General features: G+C 41.1%; 2 protein-coding genes across 2 annotated transcripts in view; both read left to right on the top strand.

Annotated features, from left to right (window-relative positions):
• Positions 1–8,773, top strand: part of SOS2 (SOS Ras/Rho guanine nucleotide exchange factor 2) — a 41,016-nt gene extending 32,243 nt beyond the window's left edge. The window contains exons 19-23 of the mRNA XM_087728772.1: positions 1,079–1,195; positions 2,740–3,001; positions 3,466–3,510; positions 4,907–5,016; positions 5,923–8,773. Coding sequence (XP_087584898.1) covers positions 1,079–1,195; positions 2,740–3,001; positions 3,466–3,510; positions 4,907–5,016; positions 5,923–6,423 — 1,035 coding nt within the window. The 3' untranslated portion in view covers positions 6,424–8,773. The remainder of the gene's footprint in view (positions 1–1,078; positions 1,196–2,739; positions 3,002–3,465; positions 3,511–4,906; positions 5,017–5,922) is intronic.
• A 4,700-nt stretch (positions 8,774–13,473) lies between these two features.
• VCPKMT (valosin containing protein lysine methyltransferase) lies at positions 13,474–20,126 on the top strand. The gene is made up of 6 exons (XM_087728864.1): positions 13,474–14,020; positions 15,430–15,540; positions 17,320–17,392; positions 18,305–18,424; positions 18,643–18,746; positions 20,019–20,126. Coding segments are annotated over exons 1-6 (696 nt in total). The 5' UTR covers positions 13,474–13,733; the 3' UTR covers positions 20,020–20,126.
• Positions 20,127–22,025: the final 1,899 nt, after the last annotated feature.

A 22,025-nucleotide genomic window follows, 5' to 3' on the forward strand; every position in this document is an offset into this window, starting at 1 on the left:
CTTCAAAATAGCTGAAGGGTTGTCACTAGAAGTAGACATATTTTCTAATGACTAAAAGGCAATAATAAAACCAATGTGTTAAAAATATGGGGAAATGGATTCAGGCTAGATTTCAGAAGAAATTTCCTTATGGTAAAAGCTACCAGCCAGTCAAACAAGCTGCCACATAAATAAGTGGGTTGTCTTTGCTAGAGGTCTTCAAATGAGGTTGGAGAGTAATTTTTCAGCTGGTTTAAGTGGAGAGTTGTAGAGCTTTCTAAAGTTCCTTCCAATTATGTGATTGTATATTAGTGTTTTCTACAATGGTGAGGATTAGATTTAGCAGTAACTCACAAAGTGTCCCAAGTTCTTAGATTTTCTTTATGAAAATATCAGCTTGCAAAATTAGATGGGAGTACCCTGCAGCCACCATTAAATTGAACTAGTTTCATATTTCATATTTGCTTTCAGTTAAAATATATACAAATATAGGTAGTCCTTGACTTACAACCATTTGTTTAACAGCAATTCAAACTTATGATGGCTTCAGAAAAAGTGATTGAAACCTGTTCTCACATGACTGTTGCACTACCCCAGTTCAGGCATTTGGCAGCCTGCTTGACTTTCTGACCAGTTGCATAATACTGCAGTCATATGATTGTGATTTGCTTCCTTCCCAGCTGGTTTTTGTCAAAGTCAATTGGAGAAGCTGGGTTTGCTTAATGATCTTATGATTCTCAGGGATTCCAGTAAAAATGATCATAAAATTGGCTTTTGTCATGTGATACTCACTTAACAAATGCATTACTTAGTGACCAAAATTCTGATACCAATTGTGACTGTAAGTTGAGGACTTCCTGTCTATTTGTCCATTTCACATATACTGTGTACACATGCAGTCCCATCCATAAATAATTCCAACATTGCTAATGCTATGCGAGGAAATAAAATATGATACGATGTAAACTGATAGAGAGCCTAGGAACAAGTGTGATTTTTAGAATCTTGCTGGGATTGGGCGGGGGGAGGTTGGCATATGCAGACTGGAACTTTTTGTTATGATACGGTTAGTTGAAAGGTTACTTTTTTGTTTTTTCAGAGATTCTTTGAAAATTTGAACCCCATGGGAAATTACCCAGAAAAAGAATTCACAGACTATTTATTCAACAAATCTCAGGAGATTGAGCCCCGAAATTGCAAGCAGCCCTCTAGATATGTAAGTAGTCAAATAATGTACTGCTAGTTCTCAGTTAATGACAGTAATTGAGACTGGAATTTCTGCTACTAAGTGATGTAGATGTGATGCACAAGTTCATTTGATTACATCGTTTAGTAGCAGCAGTCCCAGAACTCTCCATTGCCATTGTTTACAGTAGTGGCGCAGTGGTTAAATGCAGCACTGCAGGCTACTGCTAGATCAGCAGGTCAGCGGTTCAAATCTCACCGGCTCAGGGTTGACTCAGCCTTCCATCCTTCCGAGGTGGGTAAAATGAGGACCCAGATTGTTGGGGGCAATATGCTGACTCTCTGTAAACCGCTTAGAGAGGCCTGAAAGGCCTATGAAGCGGTATATAAGTCTACTGCTATTGCTATTGTTAATCAATGATCAAGGATCACTGAATCCGACCATGTTTTCCCAAAATTACGACATGTCCTGATAATAAGGCCATGGCACATTTTTCTGGTGGGCAAAAATATAAGCCCTCCCTCACAAATAAGCCCCCTGGACAACACCCCACCTCTGGCCAGGCAGAGCGCCACTCACCAACCTAGCAGTATCCCGAAGGTGCCAAGCCGCGGGAACCAGGGGGGAGGCAAAGCTGATTGCATTGCTTGGCCCTTTGGGATACCGCTAGGTTGGTGAGCAGCGCTGTGCCCAGCTGAAGAGGGGGGTTGTCGGGTGGCTGCTCTCTTGCAAGCGGGCTCCTAAAGAGCCGGGCATAGCCTCGTGCGAATGGCTGTGTTGCGCTGTCACAGCAGCACAACACAGCAGCCATGAAGCGACCAGGCTCACGAGCAGCCACCCGGCAAACCCCCTTTCCAGCTGGTCACAGCACAATTCACTGACCTAGGGTATCGCCAAGCTGCGTGAGCACCTGTTTGCCGTTGCCCAGCTCCCGTGGCTTGGCGCCTTCAAAATGCCAGTGAATGGCACTTTGCACGGTTGAAGAGGGGGGGGTGTTGCGTGACCGGCTGTTCTGCTCTTGCTCTCATGCCTCCCAGCCTCACGATGCCCTGGTCCAGCTTTCTCCCCAGAGCCAGGGCACCTCCAGTGCTGCCGCCACTGCCGTATGCTTTTTCTGCGGCTTCCAAACCGAGTCTTCCGGCAGTGGCCGCTCTGGGCATACGCTCTATGGTTGTGGGCCAGCTGCTGGCAGAGCATACAGAGTGTTCTGAATTATTTCACATAATTAATGTAAGCATAATTAATGCTTACATTAATTTAAGCCCTCAAAAGATGCTTTGTTTCCAATGGAGAACTGTATTTCAAAGCAAAAGGAAAATTTTGCTTCCTTCTCTATCGGAGGAGATATCAAAGGCATGCAATCAAATGCAGTTTGAAGAGACGTATTGTTGGAATTAACATTTCATTCTTAAAAGCAAAAGATGGCTTAGGAAGGAAAAAAGCAATTTTCTTAGTTTAGCATGATTAGTCTTTTTTGCATTGATTTATTTCCTTGTATTTCTAAAACATAAAGCAAAATAGCTCAAAGAAACAAAAGGGAATAAAACCGTGGGATTCTTCTCTCTCTCTTTTAGCCTAGAAAAACCAGCTACTCTCTAAAATCTCCTGGAATAAGGCCAAATACTGGCAGGCACAGCTCCACATCTGGCACTTTGAGAGGCCATCCAACTCCTCTTGAAAAGGAGCCCTATAAGATTAGTTTTAGCAGAATCACTGAAACTGAACAGGAGTCTGCAGCATCAGCACCAACCTCACCAAACATCCCATCCACTCCTCCAGTGTCTGCGTCATCAGAAGTCAGTGTATTCATAGACATTGATCTCAATAGCTCCTATGGTAAGTATTCTGAATTAACCTTACATTCTCAAATTACAATAAAACTAAAGTAGAATTATCTTTGGACAGATCTCATGTCATGGAGATGGCCTGATTATGCCACTGATCAAATAGTTGGTTAGGTATGCCAAATAGTGCACATAACAAAACCTGTATCGATAGCAAAAAGAAAAGAGTATGAGGACTAGTCCTCGTCTTTTTACAGCCTTTCCCTATCTGCATCATCAAATGTGCCCCAGCAATCTCTTTTCCATTATGTGTTCATTGCATGGCCTTTTTCTGATCCCCAGACTATACCCGAGGCAGCCTTAAGTTATCCTTAAGTAATGTTTTGTCAAGTTCAGGTGAAAAAAGTTGTGCTACTTACAATTAACGATACACTTTTTCTCTTCGCTTTATTTTTGGTTCTAAATATTTCGGCAAGGAAAAGCCTTGATTGTGTCCTTTCTGCCTTTTCTCCACAGGTAGTAATAACAGCATATTTGCTCCTGTCCTTTTGCCACAGTCAAGTAAGTATTCTGGTTGTTCCTTAGAATCCCATTGTCTCTTTGTATATGTATGTAAAAGAACAGCAAGAGTCACTCTAACCCTAAAGTTGTATATCCTTGGCCCTGACTAAAGCTAACAAGGGGAATAACCAATGATCCAATTAACATTTTCTGATCCTTCTGGGGAGGTTGGGGCTTTGGGGGCAGTTTTGAGGGAAAATATGAGCGCCTTAAAACTTGGTGAGACTTCAGAAAATGCCAAACTTCCCCACAAAATTAGAGCAATTTCTTCCTGGTTTTTTATAGTTAATGTGCACAATGATTTCTTGATAACATTTATATTTGGCCAGTTTGGTATAGTGGTTAAGGTGCTGGCCTTGAAGTGCGGAAACTGAGCTCTAGGCCTTTCTCCATGAAAGCCAGCTGGGTGACTATGAACCAGTCACCCGCTCTCAGTCCAACCAACCACATAGGATTGTTGTGGGGAAAACAGGAGGCAGGGCTATTAGGTATGTTCACTGTGTTGACTTGGGGTGTGTGCCTGTGTCTGTGTGTGTGTATAATAATATGGCCACCCACCTCAAACAATATGACTCTAGATGGTGTACAAAATCATTAAACAGAAATATAAAGCAGCACTAAAACAAAAAAATTAAAAGGCTATCAGAATTAAAATGCATCCTATCTACCAGGAGTTTGCTCATTTTGATCCAGCTCTTAACTGCCTTTCTAAAGGCTTGGAGGCTTGTGGCCAAAAGTCAGTTAGGTACCCAAAACTATTGCCATTGTTTCCCTTGATCTCACTACTGTAAACTCCAAAATACTAAAAAATGTCAGCTCCATTCACAGTAGAAAACTGCAAATGTCTGTCCTAAAGACAGAAGCTAATAAAATACAGGTAGAGAAAGCAAAACATAAACAAAGATATACAGGTAGTCCTAAACTTACAACCATTTATTTAGTGACCATTCAAAGTTACAACAGCACTCAGAAAAGCAACTTACAACCATTCTTCACACTTACAATATCATAGCATTCCCACAATCATGTGATCAAATTTTGGGCTCTTGGCAACCAGGATGTATTTATGACAGTTGAGCCTCCTGGAGTCATGTGATTGCCATCTGCAACCCTCCCAGTTAGCTTCCAACAAGCAAAGTCAATGACGGAAGCCAGTCACTTAATGACCACATCATTCAATTAACTGCAGTGATTTGCTTAACCATGGCAAAAACTGTTGTAAAATATGAACTTAGCAACCGCCTTGTTTAGAACTGAAATTCTGGTCTCAATTGTGGTTGTAATTCAAGAACTCTCTGTATTGAAAATAGAAAGGGCTTATACATTTCATAAATAAGGTTTCAAAAGATTCAGGTTACAATCACACATTCTTAATTCTCTCTGTTTTATTCTTCAGAATCATTCTTTAGTTCATGTGGAAGTTTGCATAAATTAAGTGAAGAACCCCTGGTTCCTCCTCCTCTGCCACCTCGCAAGAAATTTGATCAGGAGCTTTCCAACTCAAAGGTAATCTTCCATTTAAAAGCAACTTCTTTATGTGTACAATATTTATAGATTATAAGCAAAGCAGAGATCTTGTAGCTGTGTATGATTTTATATCTCACTGCTCAATCTCCCTTTAGTTTCTTCTGTGTACATTTGCAAGTGCCTCCCCTCAAACCATCACATACTCTTTTGCTTGGTACTCCGCTCATGTGCCAATTTCATGTCTGCTGCATTAACCGTCTCAAACATGGCTTGTTGGTATTTCCAGCCATTTTAAAATACCGTATTTTTCAGAGTATAAGACGTACCTTTTTCCCTCAAAAAAGAAGCTGAAAATCTGGGTGTGTCTTGTACACTGAATACAGCATTTTTTGCCTCCTGAAACCCCGCCCTCTTCACCAAAACGGTCGTACATTACATTTAGGAGGCTTCCAGAGTGCTCCTTGGGGCTGAGGAAGGCAGAAATGAGCAAAAAACGGGGTTTTTACTCAATTCCTCTCCCCCAGCCCCCAGGAGCACTCTATAAGCCTCCTAAAGGCTATGCATGCCCTTTTTTGGGGGGGGGACGGGCCCGTTTTTGCGAGGTCTGCAGAGTGCAAAAACTTTTTTTTAAATTTACCTCTTCAAAATATTGGTGCGTCTTATACTCCGAAAAATGTGGTACTCGTTTTTACACCTGAAATCCACTCATTTTGGTGGAACGGTAAACCATTAACTTTAAATCAAACTCTTTTACTCTCTGAGGTGTTAATATTCAAGTTCAAGCCTGATGAAGAAGAGGCATGGAATGTTGTATTGTGAGAATATCAGTGTTCTGATCCAGGAAGGAGATTTGAAGATAAAGACACATGAGGGTTAATGCAGGTTCTTGCTCAAAATAATTTACATTGGGAACAGTTTGAATGATTCTGCTCATATGTGTTTCAGGGTGGTTCCAGATCTGATGATGATCCTCCTGCTGTCCCCCCGAGACAGCCACCTCCTCCAAAGATACAGCCACGAGTCCCAGCTTACACTGGTTTGTTTGATCAGCCATTGCAAAGCCCTCCACCACCTCCACCAAGAGACCCTCTGCCTGACACTCCACCTCCCGTGCCCCTTCGCCCTCAAGAGCACTTTGTGAACTGCTCATTCAATCTTCAGCCTCCCCCTGTGGGACACTTTCACAGAGAGTCCGACTGGCTCCGGGAAGTTAGCACATGCCCAAACTCCCCCAACACTCCTCCTGGCACCCCATCACCTCGAATATTGCGTCGCTGGTGCATGCTCAGCCCAAACCTTAATAGCCTTGCAGCACCTCCAGTCCCACCTCGCCAGAATTCCAGTCCTCAGCTACCAAAACTGCCACCAAAGACTTACAAGAGGGAACTTTCTCACCCTCCTTTGCACAGACACTCTTTGCTAGAAAATGCAGAAACTCCTCAATGACCTTCGTTATGTAGTCTTTGACACTGGAATAGCAGCTCCCAGCTTTACAGTTTCTCCTTAATTTATTCCAATGACACCATTTATTTGAGCCCTTCGTCAGGCAAACACATGGCAGATCAAGACTCATCCTCAAGCATTGGAACAACAGCAGCCTTCAGACTCACTCTAGCCTCTTTACTCATACCATCAATCTTCTCCTCAGGGGATCAGTAACACTGCCTTCTCCTCTTCCTCTTCAGTGCTGTGACAAAGAAAACTATATTTTGCACTGCAAATGACACACTACATTAATTTTAAACTGACATCAGTTCATTGCACTGAGCCAAAACAAAAGTGGTTGCTTGTGGATTTTTTATTTCCAAACTGGAGCATGAGCAGCCTTTTCTCTCCATGTGTGTCTGTGTGTGCGTGTGTTTTTTTAAAGATGCAATTAATTGGAGAAATGTCTCCAAACTGGTGTCTTTAAGCTGTATCAGGACTGCAATCCTAGCCAATATGGCCTTCTAGAAAGCACCAGGTAAGATGCATTGAGAAGTACTCATGAAGCATTCTCACCCAAGCCAAGTTACAGTGAATAGATTCATTTCAATGTGATTTACCTAGGAGAACTTTCAAGTGGATGTGCCTAATTGATGCCATAATTGATGGACTTCCCACCAAACATGAAGACCTATGTCATCTTTCTAATTTTGTTTTTATAAACCTATTCAGATACTTTCTTTTCAGGAAAAAAATTAAAATCAAGAAGTTTGCGCTAGACCATTATATTACTGTTGTTTTCAAATGTTAGGTGACATCATGTCTTAATTTTTGTAGTTTTGCTGCTGAAATTGGGAAAAGATAAGTGACTAAACCAAGAGAGTGCACTACAATTGGCCCAATTAAGTGAGAAGCAGAAAAGGGTCTGCTTCATCCACCTGTTCAAGGAGAATTTAGCATGTGTGTCCTATTCAGTTGTGCCTTCATTGTTTAAACAAGCGGAGGTGTCTTAAGCTAAAAAGTTGCCTGCTGTTTTGGCCAACAAAGCTATTGCGCCATATTATGTACAGTTGTTTATAATGTATAATTTACAAAGTAATAACCTGTATACACTTCTGTGACTTGAGGCCTCTTCTGTTCTTTCTGTGCATTATACTATTGTAAGCATTTCTCTACATATTAGTGATGAAAACCATATTATAATTACCCTTCTTTCCTCAAATTAGAGCTTTACTGTCATTATGGGGTCCCTCCTGAAAATGTAGTGTTTAAACCAGCAGATATTGAAGAATGCTATTTTGGACTCTTTGAAACTTAAATGAGACCTTCCTCTGGCCAGTTGAATTCTGTTCTTTTCCATTCAAGCTGGCATATTAAATGAGTCTGGTTCACGTATTAAAAATGAACTGAAGAGAGTCTGGTAGCACCTTTTTCAATTAACTTTTTTTAAAAAGCATAAGCTTTCATGAGCCACAACTCACTTTATCAGATGTGTAGAGTGGCTAGACCTTGTCCACTTAAGATGGATGGACTTCAACTTTCAGAATCTCTAGTTAGCATGCTGGATCAGCCAGTCCACACAACCATGGCTAAGGTTGATAAACTGGGATAGACTGATATAGGATTTAAATAGGGATGATAGGAAAGGAGGTTATGTAGATACAGGTTACCTATGAGACATATTAGTAGTATCTTATTAACAACTGTTGTGTTAAAACCCCTTTGTTGATATCTTGAGCTTGCCTGAAATCTTTTGATGTATAGGTAATAGACAGACTAATGACCACAATTGTGACTAGAACCTATGTTGTCATTGTGATCATAAGTCTAGTCAAACCTAATTTTATGACTATTTTTAGTCATAAAATAAATCATCAATTGTTGATTGGGCATTAAATAAATTCCACAAATGTTAAGCAAATCCAGCTTCCCCAATGGGTGTTATTTGCCAAAAATTGGCAAAAAAGAATATAAAGTACAATCATGTGACCACAGGATGCAACAACTAGTCATAAATGTGAACCGATTACCAACCTCTCATATTGCTATAGGGATGTTGTAAGTGCAAGTGCAGGTCATACGTCCCTTTTTCCAAGGTCATTGTAACTTTTGAACAATTGTAAAAAAAGCTATCCTAAGCCAAGGACTACCTGTATGCACATTCAGCATACAGTGATGACTTTAAAATGGGTTGGTTGAAATAGGTGCTACCAGGATTCCTTGGGGTTTTTTGGTGACTAGGCGCTTTCACAATGTTCAAGTACTGTAGAATCCAAAAGCCTTCTCTTGACTGCTATGTGGCTTTTTACTGTTCTTTGTATCAGAGTTCTTAACCAGACTAATAAATCACCTGGTCTTAATTTTTAAAAAACCCTGTTCAAGTTATATTATTCTTGCAAAGATGGGCATATATTAAGAGAAACAGATGAAACTCGTTAGAAATGGTTTTAGGTAAGTTGGTGCCGAAGGCAGAAAATCCAACATGGTACACTCTTCCTTTCCACTATTGCAGAGATTAAACAAGTTTTTTATTTGCCCAATAATTTCATGTCACCTACTTGTGGTAAACCAGGGGTGCTTAAATCTGGCCTGGAAATATCAAAGGACCATCCCGTGGTGTCTCTGCCAGCCAAAATGCCCCCTCCCCGCAGCCTGTGTTTGGCCTCCCCAACCTCCTGTGGCACTCTGCCGACCAAAAAGGACCACAGGGAGGCTCTGTGCACCACATTTTTGGCCGGCAGAGAGCTGCTGGAGGCAGACAGTGGGATTCATGGAGCCGCCACGTGTCCCATTTTTGGCCGGCAGAGTGCTGTAGGAGACCATTCAGGCCTAAAACGGGGCAGAGGGGGCCGCACGCAGCCCCCCCCCACTCCCTGTTTTGGCCATCAGGGTACTGCAGGAGGCGTCTGTCCTGTCTCCCCCTCCCCTGTCTACAATGCTGATCCGGCCCTCAAAGAAATCCAGTTTGACACCCCTGTGATAAACTCTTTCACCCTATGTGATATTTAAGCCAAAAATTCCAAGAGGTAGTGGTGGTTCAGAACACAGTTAAAACAGTCATTCATAAAAATCCAAGGGAAGGGAGTTACAAGAAACTCTTACATTACTTTCTTGGGAAAAATAATTCTTAATAGAGTTGTGTAAAATAGAATGTGCTCATAGAAAACCAGGACTTTTCATATTAGAAACAAGGCCGCTTGGAACATTTCCAGAGAATTTTGGAAAGTTGGAATATCTACTTCTATTTCAAAATGGGAAGTTTTAAGCTCAGATGTGGTGCTAGTTCAAAACAGTCTGCACATGATTGGTTATAAATTTGTGTAAATACAGAGATTAATGCTAGACAAAAACCAAGGAAAACTCTTAAGTTTTGGAAATCAAAAGATTTCACTAAAAAATCTGTACTCTTGCTATGGATGCCTTATGGAGATTCTCAATAATCTAAGTCACGGTTGTCACGAAGGTGTTTTTCAAAAGGCAACTGGACTTTCTTGTTTTATTCCTTGAAAACATTTTGCTTCTCATCCAAGAACTGAAGAAGCTTCTTGGATAGGAACTGAAACATTTTCAAGAAAAAAAAAACATGGAAGTCCAGTTGCCTTTTGAACAGTATCTATCGGACGTGTCTATGGAGATTCTCGGTCATCTAGGTCAGGGGTATCAAACTCGCATCGTCACGTGATGTCACATATTTTTTCCCCTTCAGTAAACCGGGCGTGGGTGTGGCTAGTGTGCGATGTAGGCAGCCAGTGGGCCACAAGTTTGACAGCCCTGATCTAAGTCATGGTTGTCCCAAAGATGCTTTTTCAGCAAAGTACCTGTCAGGTTCCGAAGGGTTAATGAAAAGAGCCAAACACAGAAATGGTTTGAAATGCAGTTTGTATTCTTCCTTCGGCACGAACTGACCAAGCACTAAGGCAATGAATAAATTGTCAGAGCTGCCACCCGGTGCTCCCCACCACCTTTTATAGTTACTTAGTAATTAGGATAACCTGTATCCTGCACGTGCGCACACCCATACCTTCGTAACTGAGAACAAAAACCACCCGGAAATTAATCGAGGATTGTTGTCAGTCAGTAATCACTAGATTTGTAGATTTACTCAGCTGTTTGTGGAGGAGTGAAGCCTGGTGAATCTTGGCAGCTGGCCCGGGTTTCTCCCCTGAATGGCAGCTCCAGGTCTCTGGGCTGGCTGGAGCTGACATGCAGCCTCCTACCACGGAGACAGCATTTGGCGAGCTACAAATTACAGTCAGTTAGGAGTCAAAGGACCCCTTCCCCCTGGTTTTGTGAGATGTCTGTGGTGGAATCTCGCTATCAGGTGGGGCGCCCTACAGTCCTGCTATGAACCCACGATGCCGCCGACAGGGCATAATCTTTCCATAAAGCAAGGTATTGTAACTGTCTGCTGTGCCACCTAGTATCTAGTATATCTTGCACTACATAGTGCTGTTCCCCATCTACAGTAACCGGAGCTGGCGGCCCTAGTGGGTCTCCTCTGATATCAGATGCCTGAACTGATTGGAGCAGGCTGCAGTTTAAGACTGGATGTGTTTTCCCCAGTAGAGCGGGGAGTCTTAGCTGCATTGTGACTCGGTTAATAACTCGCAAGATTGGGAAAGGCCCAATGAATTTGAGCCCAAGTTTCTTACATGGCAACAGCAGCCCGAGATATTTAGTGGCGAGGTATACCCTCTGGCTTACGTGGAAGAGTCCTTGTGCCTTTGGGACATCTTACTATGGATACTTTTTACTAGGCATTGCATAAGATACACACAGGTTTCCCTAACAACACAGAAAACTAAAAGGACTACTAAAAATGTACTACTCCTTACCAGTTGTTATTTATGCTCTATTATTGGTGCATGTAGCCATTAGAAGTTTGCAAGTCTTATTTTAATCTTTATTATGCCCTTAGAGCCAGAAAATATCAAATATGCATAGCTTGCAAGTTAAAACTAATATTGCGGCAACAGATATGAGGGGGAAGAATGTATTTGGTAGTAAAGAAAATTGCACCATATTATGGCATGTTTGTTCTGAGTTAAGATGTCATGTGCACCTAACCATTTTGTTATACAATTAACAATTCTGACTCATATTACATGTGAATCCATTCAATAGTGGCTTATTCAAGAAACTCTTGTTAAACAATACATGATTTGTTGTAACCCCAACATATTTGAAGACAGGTCATATGAAATGAGTCCCATTTGCACATAAGAGGTTGATGCTCTATTCATATGAATAATTAATAAAAGGTTTTTGTATGCTCACAGTTTCAAATATTAAAACTAAGTCTTGATAACTCATGGAAACTCAGCTTCTTGCATCAGAAAGGTAAAAATTGCTTCTGATAATGCTATAATTCAATAACCAGGTAAAGCCTACAGTGTTATATTTATGCAGCCAGAATGGGTCTCATTGCTGTGTAAAAGTAACAAAATAGCTTTCCCTATTATTATGTAATATGAGAAACAGAATACTTTCTATACAGGTAACTTCATTCTGATGTACACTGTTTCATCTATGAATATCTTTCTTAAAAAGGCAGAAAATATAAACACACTGAATTAGATATTTAGAATAGGACTGTGTGGGTGGATGTGGGTGTGGTATGGGATGGGCTATGGGTACCTTTGCATGATCTTGGTGTCCTATCCCACCTGATCAGACTCATCATATCACTGTACACTGATCAGGAGGCAATAGTGAGAACACTTTATGGTGATAGATTTATTCAAAATCAGGGAGTTAGGGATGTATTTTATCACTTTTTCCAATCTGTATGCTGAAATGATTATGCGGAAATTAGATCTGAAACTATCTGATGGAGTGAAGATTGGGGGAAGAATCAAATAACTTACGCAGGTGATACAACACTATCGGCTGAAAATAAGGAAGATCTGGAAAAAATGATCTGGAAAATCAAGGATAAAAGTAAAAAGTAGGATTGAGTCTTAACATCAGGAGGAGGAACTGTATAGAAAACACAAATAATGACAACAGCTGCAGATGAACATGAGAGATTTAAAATCAACAAGGAGGACATTGAATTAGTTTGAGAATTTATCTTTTTTGGATCCAAAATTGTTCACAATGGCACTTCTAGTCCTGAAAGCAAATGCAGAATAATCTTAGACCGTGCTGCAATGATTAACAAGAATAAGATCTGGAAAAGCAAATGTATATAATATAAATGCAAATGGCAGGGTAGATAGAACTGTAAAGGTACAGGTATAGGTCTTCCCTATAATGATGTATGAGTGTGAGAGTTGGACACTAAGAATGGCTTATCGAAGAATTCATGCCTTTGAACTGTAATGCTGGCATAAATTATTACGTATACCACCTACAGCCAGAGTAACAGGGAGGTGCTGAATCATATAAAATCAGACATAACGCTAGAAGCTAAAATCATAACACTATGTCTAATTTACTTTGGCCATGTCATGAATGCAACTTCATTGGAGAAGGCAATGATGCTAGGAATGTCTAGTGGAACAAGAAGGACAAGCAACCAAGCATGCTGGCTTGGTAACATCAAATCTGACACAAAGTTGAACATCCAACAATTGAAAGAAGCAGGGCTTTGACAGGGTAGCATGGAAAGCATTTGCCTATAAAGTCGCAAAGAGTCGGACACGCCTATATATTTCAACCAATCAACCAACGAGTATACGAAATTTGTTCAATTTCAATAACTGCCTATCCTACCTGCAGCCAACAATCAAATCAGTTGAGACCAAGTACAACATTACAGGACTAGTCATTCTTTCTCAGCCCAAACTACATCGTGTGATTGTTATTGGGAAAATAGAAGGAGAAAATGTATTGGAAATGGACATAAACGTGACATCAGCTGAGAAAAAAATAATGCCTGTCAATACAACCAAGAAATACAAAACCAGATTTTCAAGGTCTAGCAAAAGGCCGGCAGGATTGGGGCCATCCTAATCTCGGCAAGGGAGGATGTTCCCCGAGGGCAGAGACCACGGACGGCCCCTCAGACACACACACACAGTCAGTTAACATGAAGCAGCTATTTCGCTTTTTGCCCGACTGTCCTCATTCATGACTGCACCGCTATTTCTGCCGCCTCCGCCGCTGCTATTCTCACATTGTCCGTCTACCCTATTCTTATCCGGAGACACGCCCTTCGCGTAGGAATTCACGGAGTAGGGAAACCTAGCGGAGACTGGAAGAAAGTCTCCGCGCTGATCCTTCGGGGCAGCTGCGAGCAGAGAAGAGCGGCTGCCCGGTCTCCCTTCCTAGCTCCCAGTCAGAGGACGCCGCCGGAAAACAAGGCCCGCTTTGCCCGTCCTTCCTTCATGCCGCCGCCGCCGCCGCCGCAAGCGGCGGTCGTCTTCGAGCGGGAGCTGCCCCGGCGGGACGGCTCCGGGATCCTCCGGCTGACGCAGCGTTCAGCCGGTGGGACGGGCTCGGTGGTGTGGGACGCCGCGCTGGTGCTGGCCCGCTTCCTGGAGAAGAGCGCGGCGCAAACAGGGCAAGGCACGGAGCAGAGCGGCGGAAGCCCGGTGGGCGTTCTCCGCCACAAGGCCGCGCTCGAATTGGGCGCCGGCACCGGCCTCGTCGGCCTCGTGGCCGCCAGTCTCGGGTACGGGAGCGAGGGCAGGCGGGCGTGGGGGCAATCCTGGGCTGCCGGGCCTTCTCTGGGAGTCGCTGCACCGCGTTTGGTCTTCTGCCCTGCCTTGGATGTTCTCTCGGGTCTGGCAGAGAAAAGGGCAACGATCCGTGCGGCTCCTATGTGGAAAGCAGCTCCTCTAGACCCCCCCGGGGTTCTGATAGAAGCAGGAAGGAGCTCGAGAGCCCTGCTACCATCTCAACACCTTCCTGACCAGAGAGTATTTACCAAGATAGTTTTTTCTTTATCTCTTTTGGGGATGTACTTACTTATTTATAGTTCAGGTTTCTAAACCACCCATCTCCCCCAAAGAGGAACTTTTAACCCACTTACTACTTACACCAGTGTTTTTCAACCACTGTGCCGCGGCACACTAGTGTGCCGTGACATAGTGTAAGGTGTGCCGTGGGAAAATTACTTTATATATAGTCAATATAGGCACAGAGTTAATTTTTTTAAACATTTTCTAATGGTGGTGTGCCTCGTGATTTTTTTCATGAAAAAAGTGTGCCTTTGCACAAAAAAGGTTGAAAAACACTGACTTACACAAAGTGCAAAAAGCCTCCCCCCCCCCCCCGCTGTTGAATAAATCCATCTTGGATAGGCTCACACTAAACCAGAAATAATTGCTTACAAATTGTAATAGCTATAATCATTCGAAAAGTTAAGCAATAAACAAGTCACACTACACCTTAGCATGTCAAGCAAATAGTTAATCATGCACAACACTGATGATGCAAAATTCCCTCTGTATGCCTGCTCCATTGGAGGAAGCGAGAGAGAGACAGATTATTTTATCTCTAGGACTATTATAAAGGGTTATTGCAGTTATTTGAAAGTAAGCTAGGCCATATTTCGCATGTAATATTTTCCAGCTTTATCTAATTTATTTGCCAAGAGAACTGGCTCTGTGTTGCCTTAATACATTTAGTTCTGTTCATGATTTGCTTTGGCAGGAATTTCCTGTACATGATTTGCTTTCTTCTTTAAAAATTGACATTGTGGAAGGGAGCCATGCTTGTCTACTGTGGCAAATCATCAGTATGGATTCTGATAGCACCTTTTCCAACTAACATACCTTATTAAAAGGCAGATCATTTTATCAGATGCACACAAATCTAAACCCTATATTAGTCTTAGCCCAATGTTTCTTAACTTTGGCAGCTTGAAGATGTGGGACCTTCAACTCCCAGAATTCCCCAGTAAGCGGAGACAAATTTAAGAAACCCTGCTTCAGCCACTGAAATTAGCTGTAATTCACAAAATTTTATACTATTCAGTGGGTGGATTTTATACTTTCATGCTGTTTTCTCTCTTGCATTGCTTGAATAATAGTGGGGGACCAGGAATACTAACATATTTTCCTTCCACCTTTTTTGTAGAGCAAATGTTACTGTTACTGATCTGGAGGAAGTTCAGGATTTATTAAAAGTGAACATTGAGAATAATGAACATCTTGTGTCAGGTTCTATTCAAGCCAAGGTACTGAAATGGTTTGTATTAATTTTTATTTTATTTACTTTAAGAAATTGAAAACCTATTTTGGTTAATCAGACAGTTACAACAGAGTCGAATTTATTTTATATGTTTAATCATATTTTTAAACCATCTCCCTCACAGAGGAAAGATGACAAGATTAACAAAACAGATTAAATATTTTTAGCGTACCTCAGTCTGCAAAGGATCTTGATAAATTGTTGGAGTGAATTATATATATTTAAAGTTACACTATAAAGTTTGATAGGACTTTGGAAAATTTAAATAAATGATACATCAGATGTGCATCTAACTATACTGCTTTAAGAAACTTGGCTAAAATTCAGGGCCTACATAAAATAACTAATGAATCAAATGTTATTTCTATATTTTTTATTAGATTGATTAGATTTATATGGCCATTTGCCTCATATAAAGCAATTCTGGGTGACTAATACAATATAAACACTGGAGTTAGGTGGCCAATAAGTTTAAATTATTAATAATGATAAGAATAACATTAGTAAAATAACTAAGTTGAATAGATAAGACACATCAGGAAACAAAGGGAAAATTGACCACTGAAGATAAACCAATCAGTAACAAATACTCCCAATATTGTTTGTGTTACATCATCAACCTTCTGGGCTTTAGTTGCTTATTGTATTTCCCCAGTGGTGTTTTGTTAGATTTGGTAGGAAAGGCCTATTCCAGGTGCTGAGGCAAGAGATACCATCCAGCCTCTTCTGCCATGGCATCAACCCTCTGCAACATCCCCTCAGAGTAATTAGGCCCTGAATTTGCTGGTCTTTTTCAAGACATTACAAACTTGGTTTCCCTCAAGCTTGGGATCATGATAGTGTGGATGATCCTGTTTCTGGGTCATGGTTCTATTAAATGTGGGATGTCATGAGTGGTCTCAGATGTTATCTTATACATACATACATACATACATACATACATACATACATACATATACATATACATATACATATACATATACATATACATATACATATACATATACATATACATATACATATACATATACATATACATATACATATACATATACATATACATATATATATATATATATATATATATATATATATATATATATTATAATTGTGGTTGTTTTATTCTGTTTTTAATTATTAGCCCCCCCCCCTGCGCCAAGATTCATGTCAGATATACAGCCATATCAGTGGTGGGTTTCAAAATTTTTTAGAACCTCTTCTGTAGGTGTGGCCTGCTTTGTGGGTGTGGCTTGCCAGCCATGTGACCGGGTGGGAGTGGCTTGCCAGCCATGTGACCGAGTGAAAGTGGCTTGGCAGTCATGTGACTGGGTGGGCATGACCAACTTGTAAAATGTGGTGAAACTCACTTAACAACACTCTTGCTTAGCAACCAAAATGTTGGCTCAGAAACTCTGGCATTTGAAGCACGCAAGTCTTAAAGCTGTCAAGTTACAAAACCCTTGCACCCCTAACCCTTTAGGAAAAAAAAAACCAGGGGTGTTCAAACTTGACAGCTTTAAGACTTTAAGGTTTAGATAGGACTCTTAGAGGCAGGCGGGGCGATTGGTGAGCCAGCCAATCAATGCGCAGTGGGTGGGGCAAGCATGGTGCGGACAGGCGGGGGGACGGAGCTGGAACCGGTTCTAAACAGCACAGTAGATTTCTGGAACCTCTTCTATAGAAGAGGTTAGAACTGGCAGGAACCCACCCCTGAGCCATGTGGACTAGTTAAATAAGTAATCCACAAGTCTTTACTCCTTTTATTCACATGTTTAGGGGGGAGGATGTAACAGATTTTCTTCCTGCGCCTGATTTCATATTGATGGCAGACTGCATCTACTATAAAGAGGTAAACTGCATTCCATTAATTAATATCAGTGGGCTAAGAATAGAGTTGAGGGCAGTCAAAGAATCTCTAGCCCTGTAATTGGGATTAAACTTGTGACATCCTTTGAACTGATTTTGATGCTGTGAGATCATGGTAGAAATGCCACAGTAAAATGATAATCAGTGGGCTGTGTTTTCGTTCTCCAGTAGGGAGTACAAAGCCTATGAACACCTTTGAACTTTTGAGTCTTATGTTTGGCTATTAGATTTCTGAATGATCTCGAGGAGCTCACCCTGCCCAAATTCTTTAAAATTGCATTTAATTATGGTTAAAAAAAAGCCCTTTCCTTTCTGTTAAAGGGCTAAGGTCCTTGCACCTATCTTATCTTCACATCATTTCTGTGAGACACATACAGGCAGTCATAGCGAGTAGTCCAATGTTATCCAGTGAATTTCATAAGTAAATAGGATGTTGAGTCCAGATCTTCCAGTTTGGGTCAGATGCTATACGTTTAGGGTAGACAGCCAAGGACCCCAGTGATGTTTTAGACTACAGTTCCCATAAACGTTCAGCATGACGATTTATTCATGATTTTGAAAGTTGGAATCTAGGCAATTGAGAGTCCTCTCCTTCTCTAACTCCTATGTCACCCTTTGTCAGGCTGATAGAAAATAAAAATAATTCAGTACCTCATGATTGTCATCCTAAGTCTATATTCTGATCTTTCTCTGGATTCTACTTGCACTTACTACTGTTAGTTGCCTGGTAATTATTCAAAATAACTTAAGGTTTTGAGAGGCCATCAAAAGAAATAATAATACGTGCTAATAAAGTGATCCAGTTGCTTGTATTCAGCTTTTTGAAGTACAAATTGGACTGAGCCATATATAAACGGTGGAGGCTAAATGTCAAATATCTAACTTTCATGATTAGTCACTGGAACCATTGGTTAAGACCCTGAGGGACTTGGCTGGCTTGGATACTTTCATCCTTTGTTGTTACGAAGAAAGGACTGTGGGACAAAACCCAGAAGTAGAGAAAAGATACTTTGAGGTGAGTCACATTCAAGTGGATCTGAAGGAATCCAATTTCTCTGGGGAGGGGGTCTTTGCAAGAATAGAAGGGCAGGTTTTCAAAACCAGGATTCTAAAATACTGAGTAATGATTTCATGCTTTCTATTATTTCCTAAAACAGTCATAAGCAGCACAAATAATATTTTGAGAATACTATGGTTTTTAAGAGCTTATTCTGGTATAATTTTAAATCACAGCTTCTTCAGAGGGACTTTGAGTTGCAAAAGGTTCCCTTGGGTGAACATGATGAAGAATATCGGAGTGAAGACATTCATATCTTTATCATGCAAAAGAAAAAATGGTAAGTATTAGCCTTATTGATTCTTTAAGTGAGTTAAACGTGTTCTGGATATCAATATGAATAGAGCTGGAAGGGACCTTGGAGGTCCAGTCCAATCCCCTTAGCAGACCCTAACGTTTCCCTGAAAATACAACCTGTCCTGAAACTAAGGCCTTGCCACATTTTTCGTGTGGGCAAAATATAAGCCCCCCCTGAAAATAAGCCCCCTGGACACACACCCCCTGGGCCAGGCAGTATCCCGAAGGCGCCAAGCCGTGGGAGGGGGGAGAAAGGCGCTCATGTTGCTTGGCTCCTTCGGGATACCGTTAGGTCAGGAAGTGGCGTTCTGCCTGGCCGCATGGGGGAATTGAGAGTATGCCAACCCGAAAACAATAAGCCCTCCCCTGATAATAAGGCCCAAGCCAGATTTTGTGGATGAAAAGAAAATAAGACCCTGTCTTATTTTCGGGAAAACACAGTATAACCAAACCATCTTCCCTCCTTACAAGCCGATTGAATAAAAATGATTTGAGACTCTGATTTAGTTTCAGAGTTGTCCACTTAAAAATCAAATCCATCTTTATTCCAGTTACATATAGCATACATTTGAAATCTCTTATCTTTTTTGACCTCCATTTCTTTACATATTCAGTTTATATGTCACCTGGCTTTCAGTGACACTGAGCGTTTTAGAAATTATTAAAAATAAGAAAACACCACAAAACAAAAAAGAATGAAGATGCACCGATAAAATAAAATCAGATGAGAAAGAAAAAGAGAAAGAAAAAAAGGGGTTTCAAACATGCTCATCAAAGGCCAAGGTGAAAATCCAAGTTTTCAGGGTTCTTCAAAACACAAGTAGAGAGGGAGCCATTTGAATCTATGGGGGAAACTTTATTCCAGAGGGCAGGCATTGCCTCATAGATGATTCACTGTGGATAAAATGTCCCAGTGCAGATATAATGCTGACTAGGTGTGATTGTTGTTGTTGTTAGTTGCGAAGTTGTGTCTGACCCATCACGACCACATGGACAACATTTCTCCAGACCTTCCTGTTCTCTACCATCCCCCGGAGTCCATTTAGACTCACACCTACTGCTTTAGTGACTTCATCCAGCCACCTCATTCTCTGTTGTCCCTTTCTTCTTTTTCCCTCAATCTTTCCCAGTATTAGGTGTGATAGCATCAAACACATTAGCACATGGCTGAGGGAAGAAAGTGTGTAGCATGTAATTATGGAAGGAAATTGTTTTGATTGTTAGATTTAGCCAAATTGTTTATTACATTTTTCAGAATATTTCATCATGAAATCCTTGATGGTGTTTTCTGACCTCTAATTTACAGAAGAACTCTGAAGAAAATTGGAAATTAAAGAATTTTTAATAAATTTTCTGCAGAACATCTCTGCAGAATCAGCATATTGTTTTAAACTAAAGTGATTTCAGAAAAAAACAATTCTCTTGAAAAAGAACTACAGAGGAGAAAGAAAAAAGGAAAGAAAGAGAAAAAGAAGGAAAGAAAAAGAAAGACGTTAACTTGAGAATGTCAGATGAATGGTTTTCTATGAATATATGCATAATATCCAATTCCTCTTGGGCAAAACCTGTTTTAAAATTAACATTTTATTAGAAAATTTATATATTAAACTTCTTTCTTATTTAAATGGGCAGAATGAGGCATCATAGGACAACAAGTTTTGAACCAAGGTATCACAAATGGGCTTATCATCCTGCTGGGAAAGGAAGGAAATCAATATGGAGGGAGGAAGGAAGGAAGAAAAGAACAGAGCAGGGGGGAAACTCAGCACTTTCTTGGCCCATGCTGTTCCCTGCACCTTCCCCAAAATCATGTTTTGTTTGTTGAACCCCACACATCCTCCCTGGCCTGTGCCACCCTACCGCTGTGCCTTTCCTAACCCATACAGCACCTCTTGCACACCTCCATTTGCTTTTTCTGACCTGCACCACACTGCCTCTCTGCACCATTCCCAACCTGCATGGCACCTCTCATACTCTCCCAAGCAGTCCCATGCCCCATCTGTGAACACTACCACCCCAATTCTTCTTGAATCACACCACCTCCCTGTGCACCCTCCCCAACCTGTGTGGCATCTCTTCCACACATCCGGAGATGCTTCACCAACCACACAGCGCCTCTCATGACTCCCCACTTACCTGTCTGCTAGCCTTGGACTTGCAACTTCCCATTGACTTTTTCCCCACAAGCTTCCCACAAGTAAAGTAAATGGGGAAGCTGGCAAAGGAAGACAGAAGCAAGGAAGAAAATGACAGAATGATAAGGAGGGATGGAGAAGCATTTCTGATGCTCTTTACCAGTTTCCCCTCATGTCAATTCAATGGGGAAGACGGCGGGAAAACAGAAGTTGTTCCTGCTCCCATAATGTCTTTGCCCACCCATGGTCATTCTGTTTACTAAAGAAATGTCTGTGAAAGAATGCCCCAGCAAGTGACAGGTTGTCTAATGATTTATTAAACTATTGTTCTTATCCTAATGCATCTTTTCATGTTAGCTGAACTTACTGCATAGTTTCAGACTTTTTTTCAAAATAATATATTGAAAATATAACAGTCACATATAGAGACAAAAGTTAAAAGGCAAAGTCTGCCGTGCATTAGGTAACAGAGTTGCTGTTTTTGTGCAAAGGAAAATGTTTTCAAATTAATGCTAAGACTGCTCAGTGCAATCCCACATGATTTTATTTTATTATTTATTTGTTTATCTATTTATCACATTTATATATTCATCTTGTGCTGGTGTGGCCAATCACAATACTACCATTTACTAGCAGAATATTTTATTCTGGAACTCAAGGCAGCAATGTACATAGTTTTCCTTTTATTCTTCCCCAAGGCAAACAACCTGTGAGGTAGAGAGTAACTAGCTCTAAGTCAGTGTTTTTCAACCTTTTTTGTGCAAAGGCACACTTTTTTCATGAAAAAAATCACGAGGCACACCACCATTAGAAAATGTTAAAAAAATTTAACTCTGTGCCTATATTGACTATATATAAAGTAATTTTCCCACGGCACACCTTACACCATGTCACGGCACACTAGTGTGCCGTGGCACAGTGGTTGAAAAACACTGCTCTAAGTTACCCAGAAAGCTTTTTTAGATTATGGTGGAACAGCACCTGGGTCTGCCCACACCTTCAACAACTCTTGTTTCTTGCATATGGCTCTCTGAAGACATCACCAATGTCCATAGTCAACAAATCTACCTACAAAAAAAAACTGATGATGTGTTCATGGTGAGCCAGTCACCTGCATGTTTAACCAG

The sequence above is a fragment of the Thamnophis sirtalis genome, unplaced genomic scaffold, assembly GCF_051295495.1.
Source record: "Thamnophis sirtalis isolate CommonGarterSnake01/CBP01778 unplaced genomic scaffold, rThaSir2_p1.2 scaffold_1, whole genome shotgun sequence".
Taxonomy (NCBI): Eukaryota; Metazoa; Chordata; class Lepidosauria; order Squamata; family Natricidae; genus Thamnophis; species Thamnophis sirtalis.

What these genes read in the sequence shown, in the direction of transcription:
- VCPKMT (XM_087728864.1), top strand. Translation starts at nt 13,734, where the DNA reads ATGCCGCCGCCGCCGCCGCCGCAAGCGGCGGTCGTCTTCGAGCGGGAG. An exon ending in CAAGCCAAGGTACTGAAATG is followed by an intron (nt 15,541 to 17,319) that starts GTTTGTATTAAT and finishes TCACATGTTTAG; the next exon opens with GGGGGAGGATGTAACAGATT. An exon ending in TAGAGAAAAGATACTTTGAG is followed by an intron (nt 18,425 to 18,642) that starts GTGAGTCACATT and finishes TTTAAATCACAG; the next exon opens with CTTCTTCAGAGGGACTTTGA.